General features: G+C 44.4%; 1 protein-coding gene across 3 annotated transcripts in view; it reads left to right on the forward strand.

Moving 5' to 3' along the window:
• DNAH10 (dynein axonemal heavy chain 10) overlaps window positions 1-16,171 on the forward strand; it is a 137,748-nt gene that overhangs the window by 73,157 nt on the left and 48,420 nt on the right. For all 3 annotated transcript variants that reach the window (XM_087423421.1, XM_087423423.1, XM_087423422.1), the window contains 9 exons: window positions 1,460-1,606; window positions 2,200-2,391; window positions 3,912-4,030; window positions 5,292-5,450; window positions 8,076-8,211; window positions 9,393-9,515; window positions 10,737-10,871; window positions 11,181-11,397; window positions 15,230-15,349. In XM_087423421.1, coding sequence (XP_087279547.1) covers window positions 1,460-1,606; window positions 2,200-2,391; window positions 3,912-4,030; window positions 5,292-5,450; window positions 8,076-8,211; window positions 9,393-9,515; window positions 10,737-10,871; window positions 11,181-11,397; window positions 15,230-15,349 — 1,348 coding nt within the window. The remainder of the gene's footprint in view (window positions 1-1,459; window positions 1,607-2,199; window positions 2,392-3,911; window positions 4,031-5,291; window positions 5,451-8,075; window positions 8,212-9,392; window positions 9,516-10,736; window positions 10,872-11,180; window positions 11,398-15,229; window positions 15,350-16,171) is intronic.

Here is a 16,171-nt window from a genome sequence, read left to right on the forward strand (position 1 = left end):
ACAGAGAAATTCCCTCGTGTCCCCTTTATAGTCACGCCCGCCCTGCAACCCTAACTCCTGGCAACCACCACTCATTCTCTGTCACTAAGATTGGTCACTTCAAGAATGTTCTATACATGGAATCATTCAGTATGTAACCCTTTGAGATGGGCTTCTTTCACTTAGCCTCATAACTTTGACAATATGTGGTTTAAAAAAATATATATTTCCTTTATTATCTTTTAAAATGTGTATAAAAGAGTATGCACATACATTTTTCCAGAAGGTTCTGGAAAAGGTACAAAATAGCGATCCTTTTAACATAAGGGGTTGTCAGCAGGTTGCTTTTCTGCAATTCTTTTTAAAGGTTCTTACTGCCTATTAGGTTGTCCAGATTTTGAGCTCGCGTGGTGAGAGCTCTTGTTCTTAGTTTTCATGAGCAAAATCCCCACGCCATCCCTAGGGACCAGCAGGTTTTGAAACTTCGATGTAGACTAGGTGACTGGTCCTCAAAAACGGTTATGGCAGAAGCTTTAAAAGGGAGCTGCTCTTTTTTCTTTTTTTGAGAAAGATTGACCCTGCGCTAACATCTGTTGTCAGTCTTCCTCTTTTTTTCTTTTTTCTCCCCAAAGCCCCCAGTGCATAGTTGTATATCCTAGTTGTAGGTCCTTCTAGTTCTTCTATGTGGGATGCCGCCTCAGCAAGGCTTGATGAGCGGTGAGTAGGTCTGTGCTCAGGACCTGAACCGGCGAACCCTGGGCCGCTGAAGTGGAATTCAAGAACTTAACCACTGCGCCACTGAGTCGGGAACGGGAGAATCTTTAATAACATGTTCAGGTCAAAACACACAGGAAGCATTTTGGAGTGTGATTACTGTAGATTTAAAAAGTTGGATGGGTTCTGTTCTTTAAATTAAGGCAGTTAAGATTTTTCTCAGCTTTCAAGGACAGTCATCAAATTTTGGTGAGGCTGGTGTTCTTTTTTTTTTTTTTTTTTGTGAGGAAGATCAGCCCTGAGCTAACATCTGTGCTAATCCTCCTCTTTTTGCTGAGGAAGACAGGCTCTGAGCTAACATCTATTGCCAATCCTCCTCCTTTTTTTTCCCTAAAGCCCCAGCAGATAGTTGTATGTCATAGTTGCACATCTTTCTAGTTGCTGTATTTGGGACGTGGCCTCAGCATGGCCGGAGAAGTGGTGCGTCGGTGCACGCCGGGGATCCGAACCCAGGCCGCCAGTAGTGGAGCGCGCGCACTTAACCGCCAAGCCACTGGGCCAGCCCCAAGGCTGGTGTTCTTTTAAGGTAGTTCCTAATTTATCAAAAATGAAGGACTCATCGTGGTATTTCTGTTAGAGGCAAGATTTGCTTGTTTGTAGAGCAGCTTCTTCTGAACACCTGTATGCCCATTTTCTTTGTATAATGATGTTCTGTTGCTTTCAGGTCATTTCTTTTACTTATTTTTCTTGTCTTTTATCACCAAAGACTCTGGCCAAAAAGATGACTGTTCTGTATAAGCTGGCCCGGGAGCAGCTCTCCAAGCAGTATCATTATGACTTTGGACTCAGAGCCCTGAAATCAGTGCTGGTAATGGCTGGCGAGCTGAAGAGAGGCTCTTCTGAACTTAAAGAGGTGGGGCTCCGTGCACCAATGTTCTCTGGGTGTTCATTCGGTTCACATGTGTTTAGTAAATGCTGGGATGGAGGTGACAGGGTACAGTAGTCAATAGAAAGTTTTAGTCTAGCTGTCAATTTGCTCTCTTACCCATTATATAGTTTTCCTCTATTTGACTTATTACTGTAGGTCAAGTTCAATGTCTTCACAGTACCAAAGTTCATGATGCTTCAATGACAATAATCAATCCGTAGTTGCAGGATGGGGGGGGGGTGGAGGGGTGGGGATAAACACAGTTCTTGAGAAAGCGTGAACATGAGTTTTTTTCCTTTTTGCAATAAACATGAGAGGCGCCATCATGATTCTTTTCCCTGGGACTGGCCCCAGAGCAGAGCTCAGTCAGCAGGCTCACAGTTTCTCTAGAGACTACTCGAGAATGTTTTATATCTTATATAAAATTTCATTTTATATATCATATATCTTTACTATACTCGATATATGTTTTATATCTTATATAAAATTTCATTTTATGTTTCATGAGAGGATTTCTAGACCAGCCCCTGGGTCTTTGGGAAATGTCTTTGAAGACGTCTGTGTTTCGTTCCGTCCAGGATGTGGTGCTGATGAGGGCCCTTCGAGACATGAACCTGCCCAAGTTCGTGTTTGAAGACGTCCCTCTTTTCCTCGGTTTGATTTCTGATCTGTTTCCTGGACTAGACTGCCCGCGCGTGCGCTACCCCGATTTCAACGATGCCGTGGAGCAGGTGCTCGAGGAGAGTGGCTACGTCGTCCTACCTGTCCAGGTAAAACGGTGCTCAGATGAGAGGTCACAGACTCCTTCTGGGTCCTTTCCATTGTTGTTGTTTTTTTCTTTCAGTTTTTTAAAAAAATTGTAAAATACGTAATGTAAAATTTACCATCTTAACCATTTTTAGTACAGTTCAGTAGGGTTAAGTACATTCATGTTGTTGTTAAACAGATATCCAGAACTTTTCATCTTGCAAAACTGAAACTCTGCCCCCATTAAACACTATCTCCCACTCCCCTCCTCCAGCCCCTCACCCACCATTCTACTCTCCATCTCTGTGAATGTGACTCCTCTAGGTACCTCATATGAGTGGACTCCTACAGTATTTGTCCTTTTGTGACTGGCGTCTTTCACTCAGCATAATGTCCTCCAGGTTCATCCATATTGTAGCAGGTGCCAGAATTCCCTTCCTTTTTGAGGCTGGATCATATTCCATTGTGTGGTTGGACCACCGTCTGCTGTTTTTGGGGTAATGTGATCACATAACTTCAGCATTTTGTTTGGGGCCCAACCGTCTGATGTTCTGTCCCCATCCCCCCTTTTCTTCCCCAGAGTCACACAAAAACATTAACTTAGCTATGACTGGTAGGATTTTGATCATCTGAAGCCTGTAAGGTTGTATCTGTGGTCATTAAGCCAAAAATTATTGCCACAGTGATCTGCTGAGGGGATAGCTGCAGACAGGGTAGCTGCCTCTGGTGGGGCCACTTGGGGCATCAGGCTCCCCAGAGGCCTCAGGCCCGGGCAGCCGGCACTGGCCACAGACGAGAGAGCTCTGCACGCCGTTCCTGGCCCTGACTTTTCCTCTGGAGGTGGTTGTTTAAAAAGATGTGTTTTCTGGTGGGAATGTAAAATGGTGCAGTTGCTTTGGAAAACAGTCGGGCAGTTCCTCATAAAGTTAAACATAGAGTTACCATATGACCCAGCAATTCCACTCGTAGGTATGTAGGCAAGAGAAATGAACATATGTCCACACAAAAAACTTGTACATGAATGTTCATAGCAGCATTATTCATGAGTCAAAAATGGAAACAACACAAATGTCATCAACAGATGAATGGATAAACAAAATGTGGTCCATCCACACAATGGAATATGATTCAGCCATAAAAAGGAGTGAAGCCCTGACACCTGCTACGACCTGGATGATGAACCTTGAAAACACGATGCTGCGTGAAAGAAGCCAGACACAAAAGACTACATACTGTATGATTCCATTTCTATGTCAAGAATGGACAAATCCATAGAGAGACAGAAAGTAGCTTAGCGGGTGCCAGGGGCTGGAGGAAATGGGCTTGGGAGAGATGACTAATGAAAATAGGGTTTTTTGAGGGGGCTGGGTGACGACAATGCTCTAAAATGGAATGTTGTGGTGGTTTTACAATCTTCTGAATATACTGAAAACCACTGAATTGTACACTTAAATGGGTAAATTTATGATATGTGAATTATATCTCAATAAAGCAGTTAAAAAAAAGATGTGTTTTAACCCAGCTGCCAATCTTTGTCCCACAGGTGGATAAAGTGGTTCAGATGTTCGAGACCATGTTAACCCGCCACACAACGATGGTGGTGGGGCCCACAGGAGGGGGCAAGTCTGTGGTCATTAACACTCTGTGTCAGGCCCAGACCAAGTGAGTATGTCTTCCTCGGGGAGGGCCTGGTTGCCAGGGCAGTTTCACCGTAAGGTTGGTGGCAGTATTACCTAGTCCTAGTTTGCTTTCTGCTTTCCTGGGAGGTTAAATTTGTCCTAAACACCCCTAAGCTCAGAGCATCTTTACTTGTTTCACTGCTGAGTTAGTTAACCTATTTTAGAAGACAAAACAGTGACCCTTTTTTGTATCAGACAGTAAATAGGTTTATTTGTGAAATGAGTATTTCACAAGCTATTGTATAGGATATTTTGAAAATTAACTTAAGTCATATTTTCTTGGTGTTCAGATTGCTCCTTTAAAGTAAGTCAGGACACCCACTGTTACACAACACTGTTATGGTATCAGATGGCCAAAGAGAGAGCCATCTCCCCAAATGCCTTATTATCACCAGCCCTGCGGGAGCAACGCTGCCTGAAGACGAAAGTGATCTCAGGCCCCTAATGTGAAAATTGTAAAGACCTGTAGTGAACCGATGTCCTTACATGGAAAATGGGTTTTCTGAGAGAAGAAACCAGTGGAGAGAACCAGTGGACAGTGGCTTACTGACTTTAAGGAGATTATACCATAGCTGTCCTGTATTTCATTCTTGAGTTAATCCATGGTTAGTTTATATAACTATCACACACATATGTGTGTATATGTATGCCACTATTATTTTTATTTATCTATTTTGTTAATTATGAGCTGTGGTTGGTGTGAAGTTCAGTTTTCTGTAGATGAATTAGTCCCGTAGTGTTGCAGGAATTTACAGGTACATAGTGGGAAACAGCCTGTCTACATGACTTATCAAGTCAGCAACGCAGAGCAGGTGTCGTCCTGTAAATACGAGGGATTGCACATTAAGAGTTCAGAGGCTTGTTACGTTATCCTGATGACTAACTATTATCTTCTATACACTAGTTATGAAATGTTCACGTAAATATGTCATATGCGTGAATATGTAATATACATGAGTATGAAATATACATGAAAGTTAGCTTCCCGTTGTCCTCAGAAGGCAAAGCTGTGCGTTCAGTTCAGACCTCACTTGTGTTGGGGCCACGTTTTTGATGAAAGGTGGTTCCCTTGCATTTAGTATAAGCCATCACAGTGAGCAGGAAACCCAGTGGAGTTTGTATGGATTGCATTTTAAATTCTGGATTGGATCCAAAACATCTAATCCCTCACATGGGGACTTAGATTGCCTTCCTAAAGCGTTTAGTCTGCCCGGACCATGGCTGACGTCTCCCCTTTGATTTAGGCTTGGGCTGATGACAAAGCTGTACATCCTGAACCCCAAAGCCATGAGTGTCATAGAGCTCTACGGCATCCTGGACCCCACCACCCGAGACTGGACAGACGGGGTGCTGTCAAACATCTTCAGGGAGACCAACAAGCCAACGGATAAGAAGGAGAGAAAGTGAGTATCTTCGCAAGGAAGGGAGAGCCTGGGTTAGTTCATATTAATTAGCTAAACATGACGAATAAACTACTGATGTATAGTATCGTGATTTCATGCTTGGAAGCAAAACAGACCTAGAGTCAGATGGTGGAGGCTGTGCTCACAAAGTGCCAGCTACCATCTTAGTCTCTTTATGTGTTATCTCAACCAGTCTCCTCGCCTGTGACAGTCCCCAGCTTACCACGGAGGGAACTGAGGCCCAGGGCACTAAGACTTGCCCCAAGGCCAGGGGTTTGAACTTGGGCAATCTGAGTCCAAGCCCTCAAATACAGCCGCCACACCAGGCTCGGAGGTCAAGGAAAGGCAGCCAAGTGTCATGGAAAGTTCTGGAACACTCTTCTGAAGTCACGTTTTCTCACCCATAGGCGTGGTTGACGATGCCCGCCCTGCTCACGTCATCACACGCTATGGTGAGGGTCAGGTAAAAAGGTACTTATTACCTCAGGTAAAAAGTTTTTCCCAGTTAGTTGTTCCTATGGCCCCTCTCAGGTAAACTAAGTGACGGTCCTGATTTTATGTTCTAGTCCAATTCCATTAATTAAAAAACCCTTAAATAATGAGTCTAAAGTCTCAGCTGATGACTTTTGGAACAACTTCTTTTTAGCAATTCTCCCCAAATTCTGGATCAATCTAGGATTTCACATCGTGCTCAGTTGTCCTGTCTCTTTGGTGTCCTCTAATTTCAAGAAGTGCCTTATGGCCTTGATGTTCTGGAAGATTCCAGGCCAGCTGCTGTACAGAAGGCCCTAAGTCTGGGTTTGTCTGATGCTTCCTCATAATTGGATTCAGGCTATGCATCCTTGCAGAAATCTCACAGAAGTGACATGGTGTCCTTCTCAGCGTCTCCTCAGAAGCACAGGATGTTGGTTTGCTCCATTATTGGTGAATTTAATTTTGATCATCAGGTTAAGGTGGTGTCTGCCATTTTTCCTTCTGAAATTGATATACAACCTGTGGGGACATATCCTAAGACTATGTGATTGCCCCATTCCTCATCAAACCTTCACCCAATGGTTTTAGCATCTATTGATTGTAGCCTGAATCTAGTCTTCTACGATGACTATAAAATGGAGACTTTCTGTTGGGACAACTGGTGAAATTTGAATATGGACTGTATATTAGATAATAGTATTCTAACGATACTAAATTTCCTGATTTGATAATTGTACTGTGGTTATGTAAGAGAAGGTACTTATTCTTAGGAAATATGTGTTTAAATATTTAGGAATAAAGGGCATCATGTCTGCAACTTGCTCTCAAATGATTCAGAGAGACAGAGAGAGAGCAGGAGAACGCAAATGTGGCAAAAATTAACAACTGGAGAATCTGATTGGAGACTCTGGTTGAAGGGCATATGGGAGTTCTTTGTACTATTCTATTCTTGTAATGCTATAAGTTTGAAATTATTTAAAATAAAAAAGTTAAAAAAATACTGGAAGAAAATAACCCAAAAGGTAATGCTGCAAAAAATCCAACTACTCATATCAGTGAATTAAATGGAAGTAATATCAAATCATCCTTCCAACACAATAGAAGAATGGAGTCCGTCCTTGGAGATGGGCTTTGCTGCATGGTAACCCATTATAGTCACAAAATTGAAGTGTCGTGTAGCTTGAACGCCTGAAGCCAAAGTGGACCTCCTGCCAGGACAGATGGTGGGTCAGCCAGGGCTTGTAAATGCACCTGCTCCCAGGGCCCAGCGGGTGGCATAGATGAGTGAAGTGGGCCAAGTTACACGGTGTGTTGGCTTCCTCAGGGCTGCCGTTAACAAATTACCACACCCTGGGTGGCTTAAAACAACAGAAATTTATTCTCACAGTTCTGGAGGCCAGAAGTCTGAAATAACGGTGGGGCTGCACTCCCTCTGAAGGCTCTAGGGGAAAGGCCTTTGCCTCTTCCAGCTTCTGGTGGCTCCAGGCGTTCCTTGGCTGTGGCTGAGTCCCTCCAATCTCTACCTCCATCCTGTAAGGGTACTTGTCCTTGGATTAGAGCCCACCTGGATAACCCAGGATGATGTCATCTCCAAATCCTTAACTACATCTGCAAAGACCTTTTTTTCCAAGTAAGTTTACTTTCACAGGTTCTGGATGGACGTGTCTTTTGGGGACCACCATTTGAAATACTTCCCTTTTCTTTTAACTTTACCCTAAGAAAACGAGGCATCAAAACCAGTGATAAATAGCAATTGATATTAAGTCTCAGATTTAAGAAAAGAATGAGGTGGACTGTGACACTTCTGTCTCCATGGACAGCTTACTCCTCAGCATCAGCAGATTGTTCCCAGGCAGGAATGCAGGTCTGTGTTGTCAGACCTTCCAGTTTGCTAGAGAAGCAAGAAATTTAAATTTTTGGGTGAAGTTTCCTGATTTTAAAATGTTGGTGACCAACTCAAGCAGTTTTTATGTTTTTTTTTTTTTCTTTTTATTTTATGGGTCAAACCTCTGGACCAGGTAGCGTGGTTTGTCTCAGGTCCCAGCTAAAAAACCCTGGGAGAAGACATTCAACATGAATGGGGAGGTTACACCAAGTTCCGCAATGGAAGATTTCTAGGACTCATATCTCACTTTTCTTTGGTTGCTGCAGGTATATTTTATTTGATGGTGATGTGGATGCTCTGTGGGTGGAAAACATGAATTCTGTGATGGATGACAACAAGCTGTTGACCTTGGCCAATGGTGAGCGCATTCGGCTTCAAGCACACTGTGCTCTGCTCTTTGAGGCAAGTAGTGATGAAAAATAATTTTGAATGTAAGTCTTTCTTTTAATTAAAATTTTAAATATTTATTAAAGCAGTAATAAATATAGATGACTGAAGAAAACCCAAACAATGCAGAAGAGTTTACGACGAGTACAACCCTTGGTTGTCCACCTACGCCTCTCATTCCTCTTTACTGTATCCCTGAGGTCACCGCTTTTCACTCTTGAGTTGTTTCTTCTGATGGTTACCCTAGTATCTACAAGTAACACACTTGGCATGCTATTTCTTCCTTTATCAAGTTTACACATCATCTATTGACTGACTGCTGTGAAAGTGAGGGTTCATCTCTTATACCACCAGCCACCTCCCCTCCTCAGAATGCTGTATTGCTAAATCAGTTAAACCAGTAATCAGTATTTAAATTATTATGAATATGGAAATATTTACTGTAGAGCCAACTACTGTACTGTGTTTATGTTTATTTTCTTTTAGGGACATTTTTTTTTTTTACCTGGAGTTTGTAATTGCCTTCCTTTTTCTCTCACACTATTTGCTTTTATCTTATCTTCATTTGTTTTTTAAAACTTTCTGTTGTATCCTTTGAACCTGTTTCACAGCTGTGGCCCTGAGACTTGCTTTCACTTTAGCTTAATGTTAATGCCATTCCTAACTTGGCCTGCAAAATTTGTTGATGCGTGACTATTTGTGCATATCATTATCTTATTGGCTGACTGAACTGTGCCTTTTTTCCACAGAAACAGAGATGGGTTTGTTAATATTGCTGGTTTAGACATATACTTATTAAGTTTTAAACTACCTGATCTCAACTTTGTTAAAAAAAAAAAGAAAAAGCTGAAAGAAAGACACTCTGAAACAATGTTTGCTTCTTAGTGGTGGTATTTTGGATAACTTATTTTCTTCTTTATACTTTTTTGTGTGTGTCAGATATTCTACAGCATATTAATTTTCACATTAATTTTATAGTAAAAGAAAACTTCAAAAAGTGCTACATCAGAGATGTATAATCCTCCCATGATAAACCTAAGCGTTCAATTAGAAGCCTCATGAAATCTGTGTTAATCTGGGTATGACTTGGGTTTTATGCAGCTGTAAAAACTTTGCACAAGTTTTTAAAAGAATTTTAAACACGTAGTCCAGTTGTTTGTAGCTGTAGACATGACTGATTTTCTTGATTTCTCCAGGTTGGAGATTTACAGTATGCCTCCCCTGCAACTGTGTCTCGATGTGGAATGGTTTATGTGGATCCTAAAAACTTGAAATATCAACCATACTGGAAAAAATGGGTTAATCAAATACAAAGCAAGGTGAAAATTATTTCTAAAATGAACTTAAAGTTATTAGTATTGGTGGCTAGTTGGAGAAACATAACCCAGGGGGATGTATGCAGTTGAAGGCCACGATCTTGACCTTGACTTTCCCATGATCTTGAGCACTTAATGTTATCAATAAATTGGATGAAAACATGGAATACACACTTACTAGATTTCAGATAATTCACAGCTGGTGGGATAGGTAATAATTTTGATAGTCTAGACCACTGGTCAACAAATTTTTTCTGTGAGGTTTAGAGAGTACATATTTTAGGCTTTGTGGGCCATATGGTTTCCTTTGCAACTACTTAACTCTACCCTTGTGGCATGAAAGCAGCCACAGTACGTGAATGAGCACAGCTGTGTACCAATGAAACTTTACTTACAAAAACAGGTAGCACGCCAGGTTTGGCTGGCAGGTCGAAGTTGGCAACCCCTGGCCCAGCCAAGCCCAGCTGTTGACAGACTTGTCTCTAGCAGGGGTCCAACTCCTTCCCTTTTGCTTAATTGGATGAAGGCAGTGGGTAAAGTACCTAGCTTGTCATGTTATTGGGATCTGATGGTTTCAGTTGACCTCAAACCATGTGATGTGTCACATGGCTGCTCAGAAGTGTGTGTGATCTAAACGATAGGCTTCATTGAAAGGTGCAGAGATACATGTGACAGTCATGTAAAGGTTGTGGCTTGACCACATCCATGACAACATTTTCAAAGGGACACAGGTGGCCTGGGTGTATCTCTAGAAGGACCACTAGGCTGGTGGTGAATTGGAAATCAGGATGTAATTACCCCAGAGAACAGAACATGATGGGACCGTTTTAGGCACTGTCACATCAAGGCACATCAATGAATTGATGGGGGAGGGGCCTTCCACCCCTTTGCACTCTTTGCTGGATGACTGTGGCCACATCACTTGAACTCTAAGATAATCAGCCCCTTTTCTGTTTAATGAGACCTGTTATCCCACCTCCCTCCCAGGTGGTGGAGTAGATTCTATGGCAGTGAAATGAAATGCTTCATGGTGAAATGAAAGCATATTATAAAGGACAAATTTGTATGCAAATATAAAAAAAATATCGGAGTTTACTCACCTGCCAAATTTATCATTCATCAGAAGACATTTTTCGCTCCTCATTTGACAAGAAAAGCTTTCCACTAACTTCCATTTAAATGGAGGAACCCTTGAAAATGCTTTGGAATTCTGCTCTTTTATAGACAGAGCAAGGTTATTTACAGCGTCTCTTTGAGAAATATGTGCCCTATCTCATTGATGTGATCATGGAAGGAATGGTGGATGGAAGACAGGGAGAGAAGCTGAAGACGATAGTTCCTCAGACAGACCTAAACATGGTAAGAAACGATCACCGTTAGCAAAAAAAATTCTTCCCAGAGGTGGACCCCTGGTGGGCTTTCGAGGGAATCGAAGATGCCAGATGGGTAGGCTGTAACAGTGCCGGCTACTGACAAGGGAGACACAATACTTCCTTTTGTGACCCTGCACAAGGCAAGATACCAGCTCCATCTGTCCGAACCAGTATGGCGGGTCATATGTCCCCATCACTCTGGGATCCGGGATCCCAGGATTTATGACCAGAACTGACCCTGGTGGGGGAGAGGAGTGGAACATATGGGCTGATCAGGTGTTTTCCTGTGAACCAGGTAACCCAGTTAACCAAGATGTTGGATGCGTTACTAGAAGGAGAGATAGAGGACCCCGACCTTCTGGAGTGCTACTTCTTAGAGGCTCTGTACTGCTCTCTGGGCGCTGCCCTGCTCAAGGATGGAAGGATGAAATTTGATGAATGTATTAAACGCCTGGCCTCTTTGCCTTCTGCTGATACGGAAGGGGTTTGGGCCAGTCCCGGGGAGTTGCCAGGTAGGAGCCTGGTTTCCTGCTCAGAGTGCTTTTGGTTAGGTTTCTAGAGGCAGCGACCTTCTTTTTCCATATTTTTGCCTGTATGGGTTTCCCAGCTTGTTTGCTTCTGTAGAGAAATGTGCAGTGGTCAGAGCACCTGCGGGTACCCTCAGCAGAAGTTCATATGTGTGAACTGCTAGAGCAGAAGCCCAGTTCCTTTGGGTAGCTTTTCTTGATGAGTCTGAACTTTTTCCCCTAGCTTAGGCACTTGCTTCCTTCACTGTTTAAGCTCTTGAAACTTTTCACATTTTGCATGACTTTGAGTTTCTTCTCCTTTGGGCTTCTCTGTCTGTTTTTTTAAACCACTTTCTAAAGTTCCACCACTTACTTCATCTGCTATATTCCTGAGTATTTGCACAGTAGACAATCAAGTGTGGATCTGTAGGTCATTCACAGGAAATCATCATATTAAGGTTTTAAGTTTTTGCATGAAAAATGTGCATCCTTATAGATCTATATACAATGAAAATGTGCATTCTCTAAGATGCACATGTAACACTAGGACCCTTCTTTCTCCACCACTCAGTGATATTTGAATATGGCTTGGCAGGTAGACACTTTTCTAAGTTGTATTCTGTAATCATTACCTGGGGTGTTCTTTTTAAAGCTCCAACTAGAATGATCTCAGGTCTTTCTATGGAGAGTCGTTGAGCAAATAAAAGACGTTTTAAACATCTAGGCTTTCTTTGGTGGCAGTTTGCGTGTGCTTTTCCAGAACCCCAAGTCTCCTTTGGGGTAGCGCTTCCCAGCTATGCACTGCACGCTGCCATCTGCAGCCCCCTCAGTCAGAGGCGATGCTGGGCCTGGTCCCGGTCTTGTCTTTCAACCCTTGTTTGCTCTGCTCTTGGGGACATGAATGGTCCTGTGGGCATCCCATTTCCAGATGACTTCTGCACTCAACTCAGCAGCCGGGTCCCCTGACCTTGTCCTAGCTCGTGACACCCTGACACTGTTCTGTGTCTGCATCATAGATTCATAGCTCTCCCTCCCTGCCCGTAGGCCTCAGTGACGCCTGCCATACCTGTTCATATTTGGCCTCGTGGGGACTGCCGCCCACCTTTTTTCCCATCACCTTCTGAGCCCCCGTCCACTCTGCTCTTTCCTTTTGTCTTCACTTCGATTGCTGTTGGCCTGTCACTTCAACCTCTCTTGCCTAAATCCCTCGACCCCATGCCTAACTGTCCTTCTGTCAGATCCGTCTGTCTTCCCTGCCTCTGCAGGGGCTGAGTGATACTGAGAGAATCACGCAACCATGAAGACCATTGCCCCCGTAAATTCAGTCTCGAACTTAACTCTCTCCTGTCTCCACAGGGGCAGCTTACCTTCCTTCTCCCCAGATCTCCCCGCCGACCCTCTCCCCTCTCTCTGCAGGTCATCTTCTTGCTTCAACAGGAGAAATAGAAGCCGTCAGATCGGAATTTTCCCCACTCCCAGCTGGAAGCCTCAGATCCAGTTGTTCCAGCCCCCACCTCCTCCTGTCTCCTTTCTCGGTGGAGGAGGAGACCCCGCAGAGCAGGGGAACCCGCCCTGTGCTTCCAGGCCTGCCCCTCCCCCCTCCTCCCGCTCTGGTTCATTGCTTTTCTCCTCTCTTGTATCTTCCATCTCTCCCCCTCTGCCAGTCCTGTCCCATCGACTCTTAGACACGCTCAAGTAAAACCTTCCTAATTCTGTCCCCTTCTAGAGACGTCTCTCTGCCTCTTCCCCTTTAAAGCCATGCATCCTGGAACCTCATCTGGAAGCTATTTCCTCTCGCATCCCACCTGCTTCTCAGCTGACTGCCACCCGCCTCCCTTACCCACCACTCCACCACCGAAACTGCTCCCAACGAGCACACCCATTGCCTTTTCTGCCGGATCTGACGGCTCCTGGCGTCTTTGCTTTCCCGACCTCGCCCCAGCGCTGGACATGCTTGACCACCTCCTGCCTTCTGGAAACGTCTTCCTCCACCCTGCTGGCCACGCCTGCAGTCTCCTTTGTCATTCCCCTTCCTCTGCGCCTCCCTCACAGCAGGGTTGGGTCCTAGATCCTCCTTTCACTCTCCCTGTCCTCGCTGAGCCCTTTTCCCCAAGCGCACCGCTTCTGACTTCCGTCTCCTCCCTCTGAGCCTTCTCCCGGGTTCCCTAGCTCAGTTATATTTCAATCAATCAATCAATCTCCTATCTATCTATCCGTCTGTCATCCATCTATCTTTTACCTATCTAATATTTATCTCCCTTCTATCTATCCATCTACCTCTCTACCTAATGTCTATCTCTCTATCTTCTATCTTTCTATGATCTATTTTCTGTCTGTCTATCTCTCTCTCCCTCTCTCTCTTCTATCTATCTCTCTATCTTCTATCTATCTTCTTTTACCTATCTATCCAGTATCTCTCTCTCTATGTATCTATCTATCTTCTATCTGTCTGTCTGTCTGCCTGTCTCTCTTGTCTGTCTGTCTGTCTATCTATCTATCTATCTATCTATCTATCTATCTATCTATCTATCTATATCTATCTCTCTATCTTCTATCTGTCTGTCTATCTAGCTACCTATCTCTCTTCTATCTATCTTCTCTCTCTCCTATCTTCTATCTGTCTACCTCTCTATTTTGTATCTATTTTCTATCTATCTATCTATCTATCTATCTATCTATCTATCTATCTATCTATCCATCCATCTACCTTTTCACATCTGTGACCTTGACCCTTTCTTCCCTCCCCAACCCATCACTTCAGTCCTGTCGACTTTTCCCCAGCAATATCTCTTGAGTGGTTCATTTCTCCCCACCCCCACTCTTCCTGTCATCACTACCCTGAGCAAGGCTGGAGCCTCACTAACAGATCTCCCTGTCTCTGCTCTTGCCTCCTTCAAACCCATTTTCCTATCTCAGCCATATTGATCTTTTGTTAATGCAAATCTGATCACGTCTGCCACTGAAGGGTTAAGCCCGGTGACTCCCCGGTGCCTCTGTGGTGGAGAACAGGCCCCTTGAAGTGGCTCACCAGGCTATTCATGTTACAGCCTGCAGCCTTTCCAGCTCCATCTCATCTGCTCACTGCTTAACTCCCCTCAGTTCCTCCAGCCCTCTCTGCACCCAGTTGCCTCCTAGTCTCCCCTCGTGCTCTCTTCTTCCTCTGACAGAGCCCCAGCTGCCCCTACTCCTCTTGCCCCAGGATTACCCACCTTTCAGGTCTCAGTCTGGCTGGCATTTCCTTTGGGAAGTCCTCCTTACAGTGGTTGCTCCAAAATCTTGTATTGGCGGGGCCCAGGGGTGGCGGTGTGTTTGGGGGAGAGGTGTGGGAGGGAACTTTCCATAAAGCTGGTTTGCATGGTGCCCCTGTGACTGATGATCACGGGGCAGCACGTGTGGGTGGAGGGTGATGACGACTAGGGGGAGGGCCGCGGCTTCCCAAGCTCCCTGTGGCTCCTGGTGCTTCTCAGGTCTCTCCCCCGCCCCTTTTGATTAGATGCCTTCACGGGGGGCCTGTTGCACCTGTACTTTCCCCATCGCACGACATAGCACTCTGCATTGAAATAGCCGGTTTACTTCCTCTATCTACTCCCACGCAACCCACCAACAGCTGTAAGCGCAGGTACCAGGGCTGTCTGCCTCACTAGTGTGTTCCCAGGGAGTCTCTGTCCAGTGGATGGGTAGCGTTAGTGCAAAATGCTCAGTCCATATCTGACCGGTGAGTGAGTAGCATTACTTATCCAGGTAACAAGTAGTATTAGTTCATTTCAAGCTTGTGCCAGAACTGATTCTGTGTTTCTGTGTCTTTGATGGAAGTGAAATAGACCATTATTTACTGCAGGTCACCTTCCAACTTTGTATGACTTTCATTTTGATCCCACGCAGAAGAAATGGATACCGTGGAATAAATTAGTTCCAGAGTATGTTCATTCCCGTGAGAGGAAATTTATTGACATCCTCGGTGAGTGAGAACCAGACCCCTGCTCTTTGGTTTAAGAGTGTATGGTTCTCGTTCTGTGAGGAAATGAAAAGGATCCTGTGGTCTCTGTGGTACTCTGAGTCCCACCCAGAGTGCTGCTTGGGAGAAACTGAGGAGAGTGAGCTGTGGGCCTTGCCAAGAGGGTGGCCCTTTCGATTCCTTTTATGTGCTGCAGCCTCTGAGCATCTTCAGACGTCTGTGACTCCCAGCTCTTTCCCCAGGCAGGCCGATCCTGACAGGTGCGGGCAGGGAGTGGGGTGGGGACGGGGTGCTGCTTCCCCTCACATTTCCACGGGCTCCCTTCAGCCCATAAAGCTGGCTGGGTGTGGGAAGAAATGAAGGAAAGAACAAAAGAGGAACGAACGAGGCAGAGTTTTGTAAAAGGTGCTGCCTTGAAAAGTCGTGTATGGCGACATTTCTGTATTGAGGCTTATTTTAATCGCACTCCTCTGGCTGTTTAGATAACATAGAGGCTGAATAATGCCACCAGACAAATGTCTGATTTTGGTTCTTCTAGAGTTCTTATGGAGTGAAGCATACCTATTTTCTCAGGAACCAATCAGGATTAAAAACTGCCAGTGTAGGAGGGAGCCAGACCCGACTCTGAGGTTTTATTCTCTCTTCAGAGGAAGTTGTTGGTCAGGAAACAAAATCCTGCAGATATGAGAGTGACGTAAGCAGCAGAGAAGCTGGGTTTTTAATATCCTGAGTATAAATCGGAATTGGATATTAAAAACAGTTTGGGTGTTTTAAACTTGGACTGTGGCAATGATCACACAGCTATGGAAATGTATCAAACTCATC

This window comes from Ceratotherium simum, chromosome 35, assembly GCF_057802395.1.
Source record: "Ceratotherium simum simum isolate JZ-2026a chromosome 35, ASM5780239v1, whole genome shotgun sequence".
In the NCBI taxonomy this organism is placed as follows: Eukaryota; Metazoa; Chordata; class Mammalia; order Perissodactyla; family Rhinocerotidae; genus Ceratotherium; species Ceratotherium simum.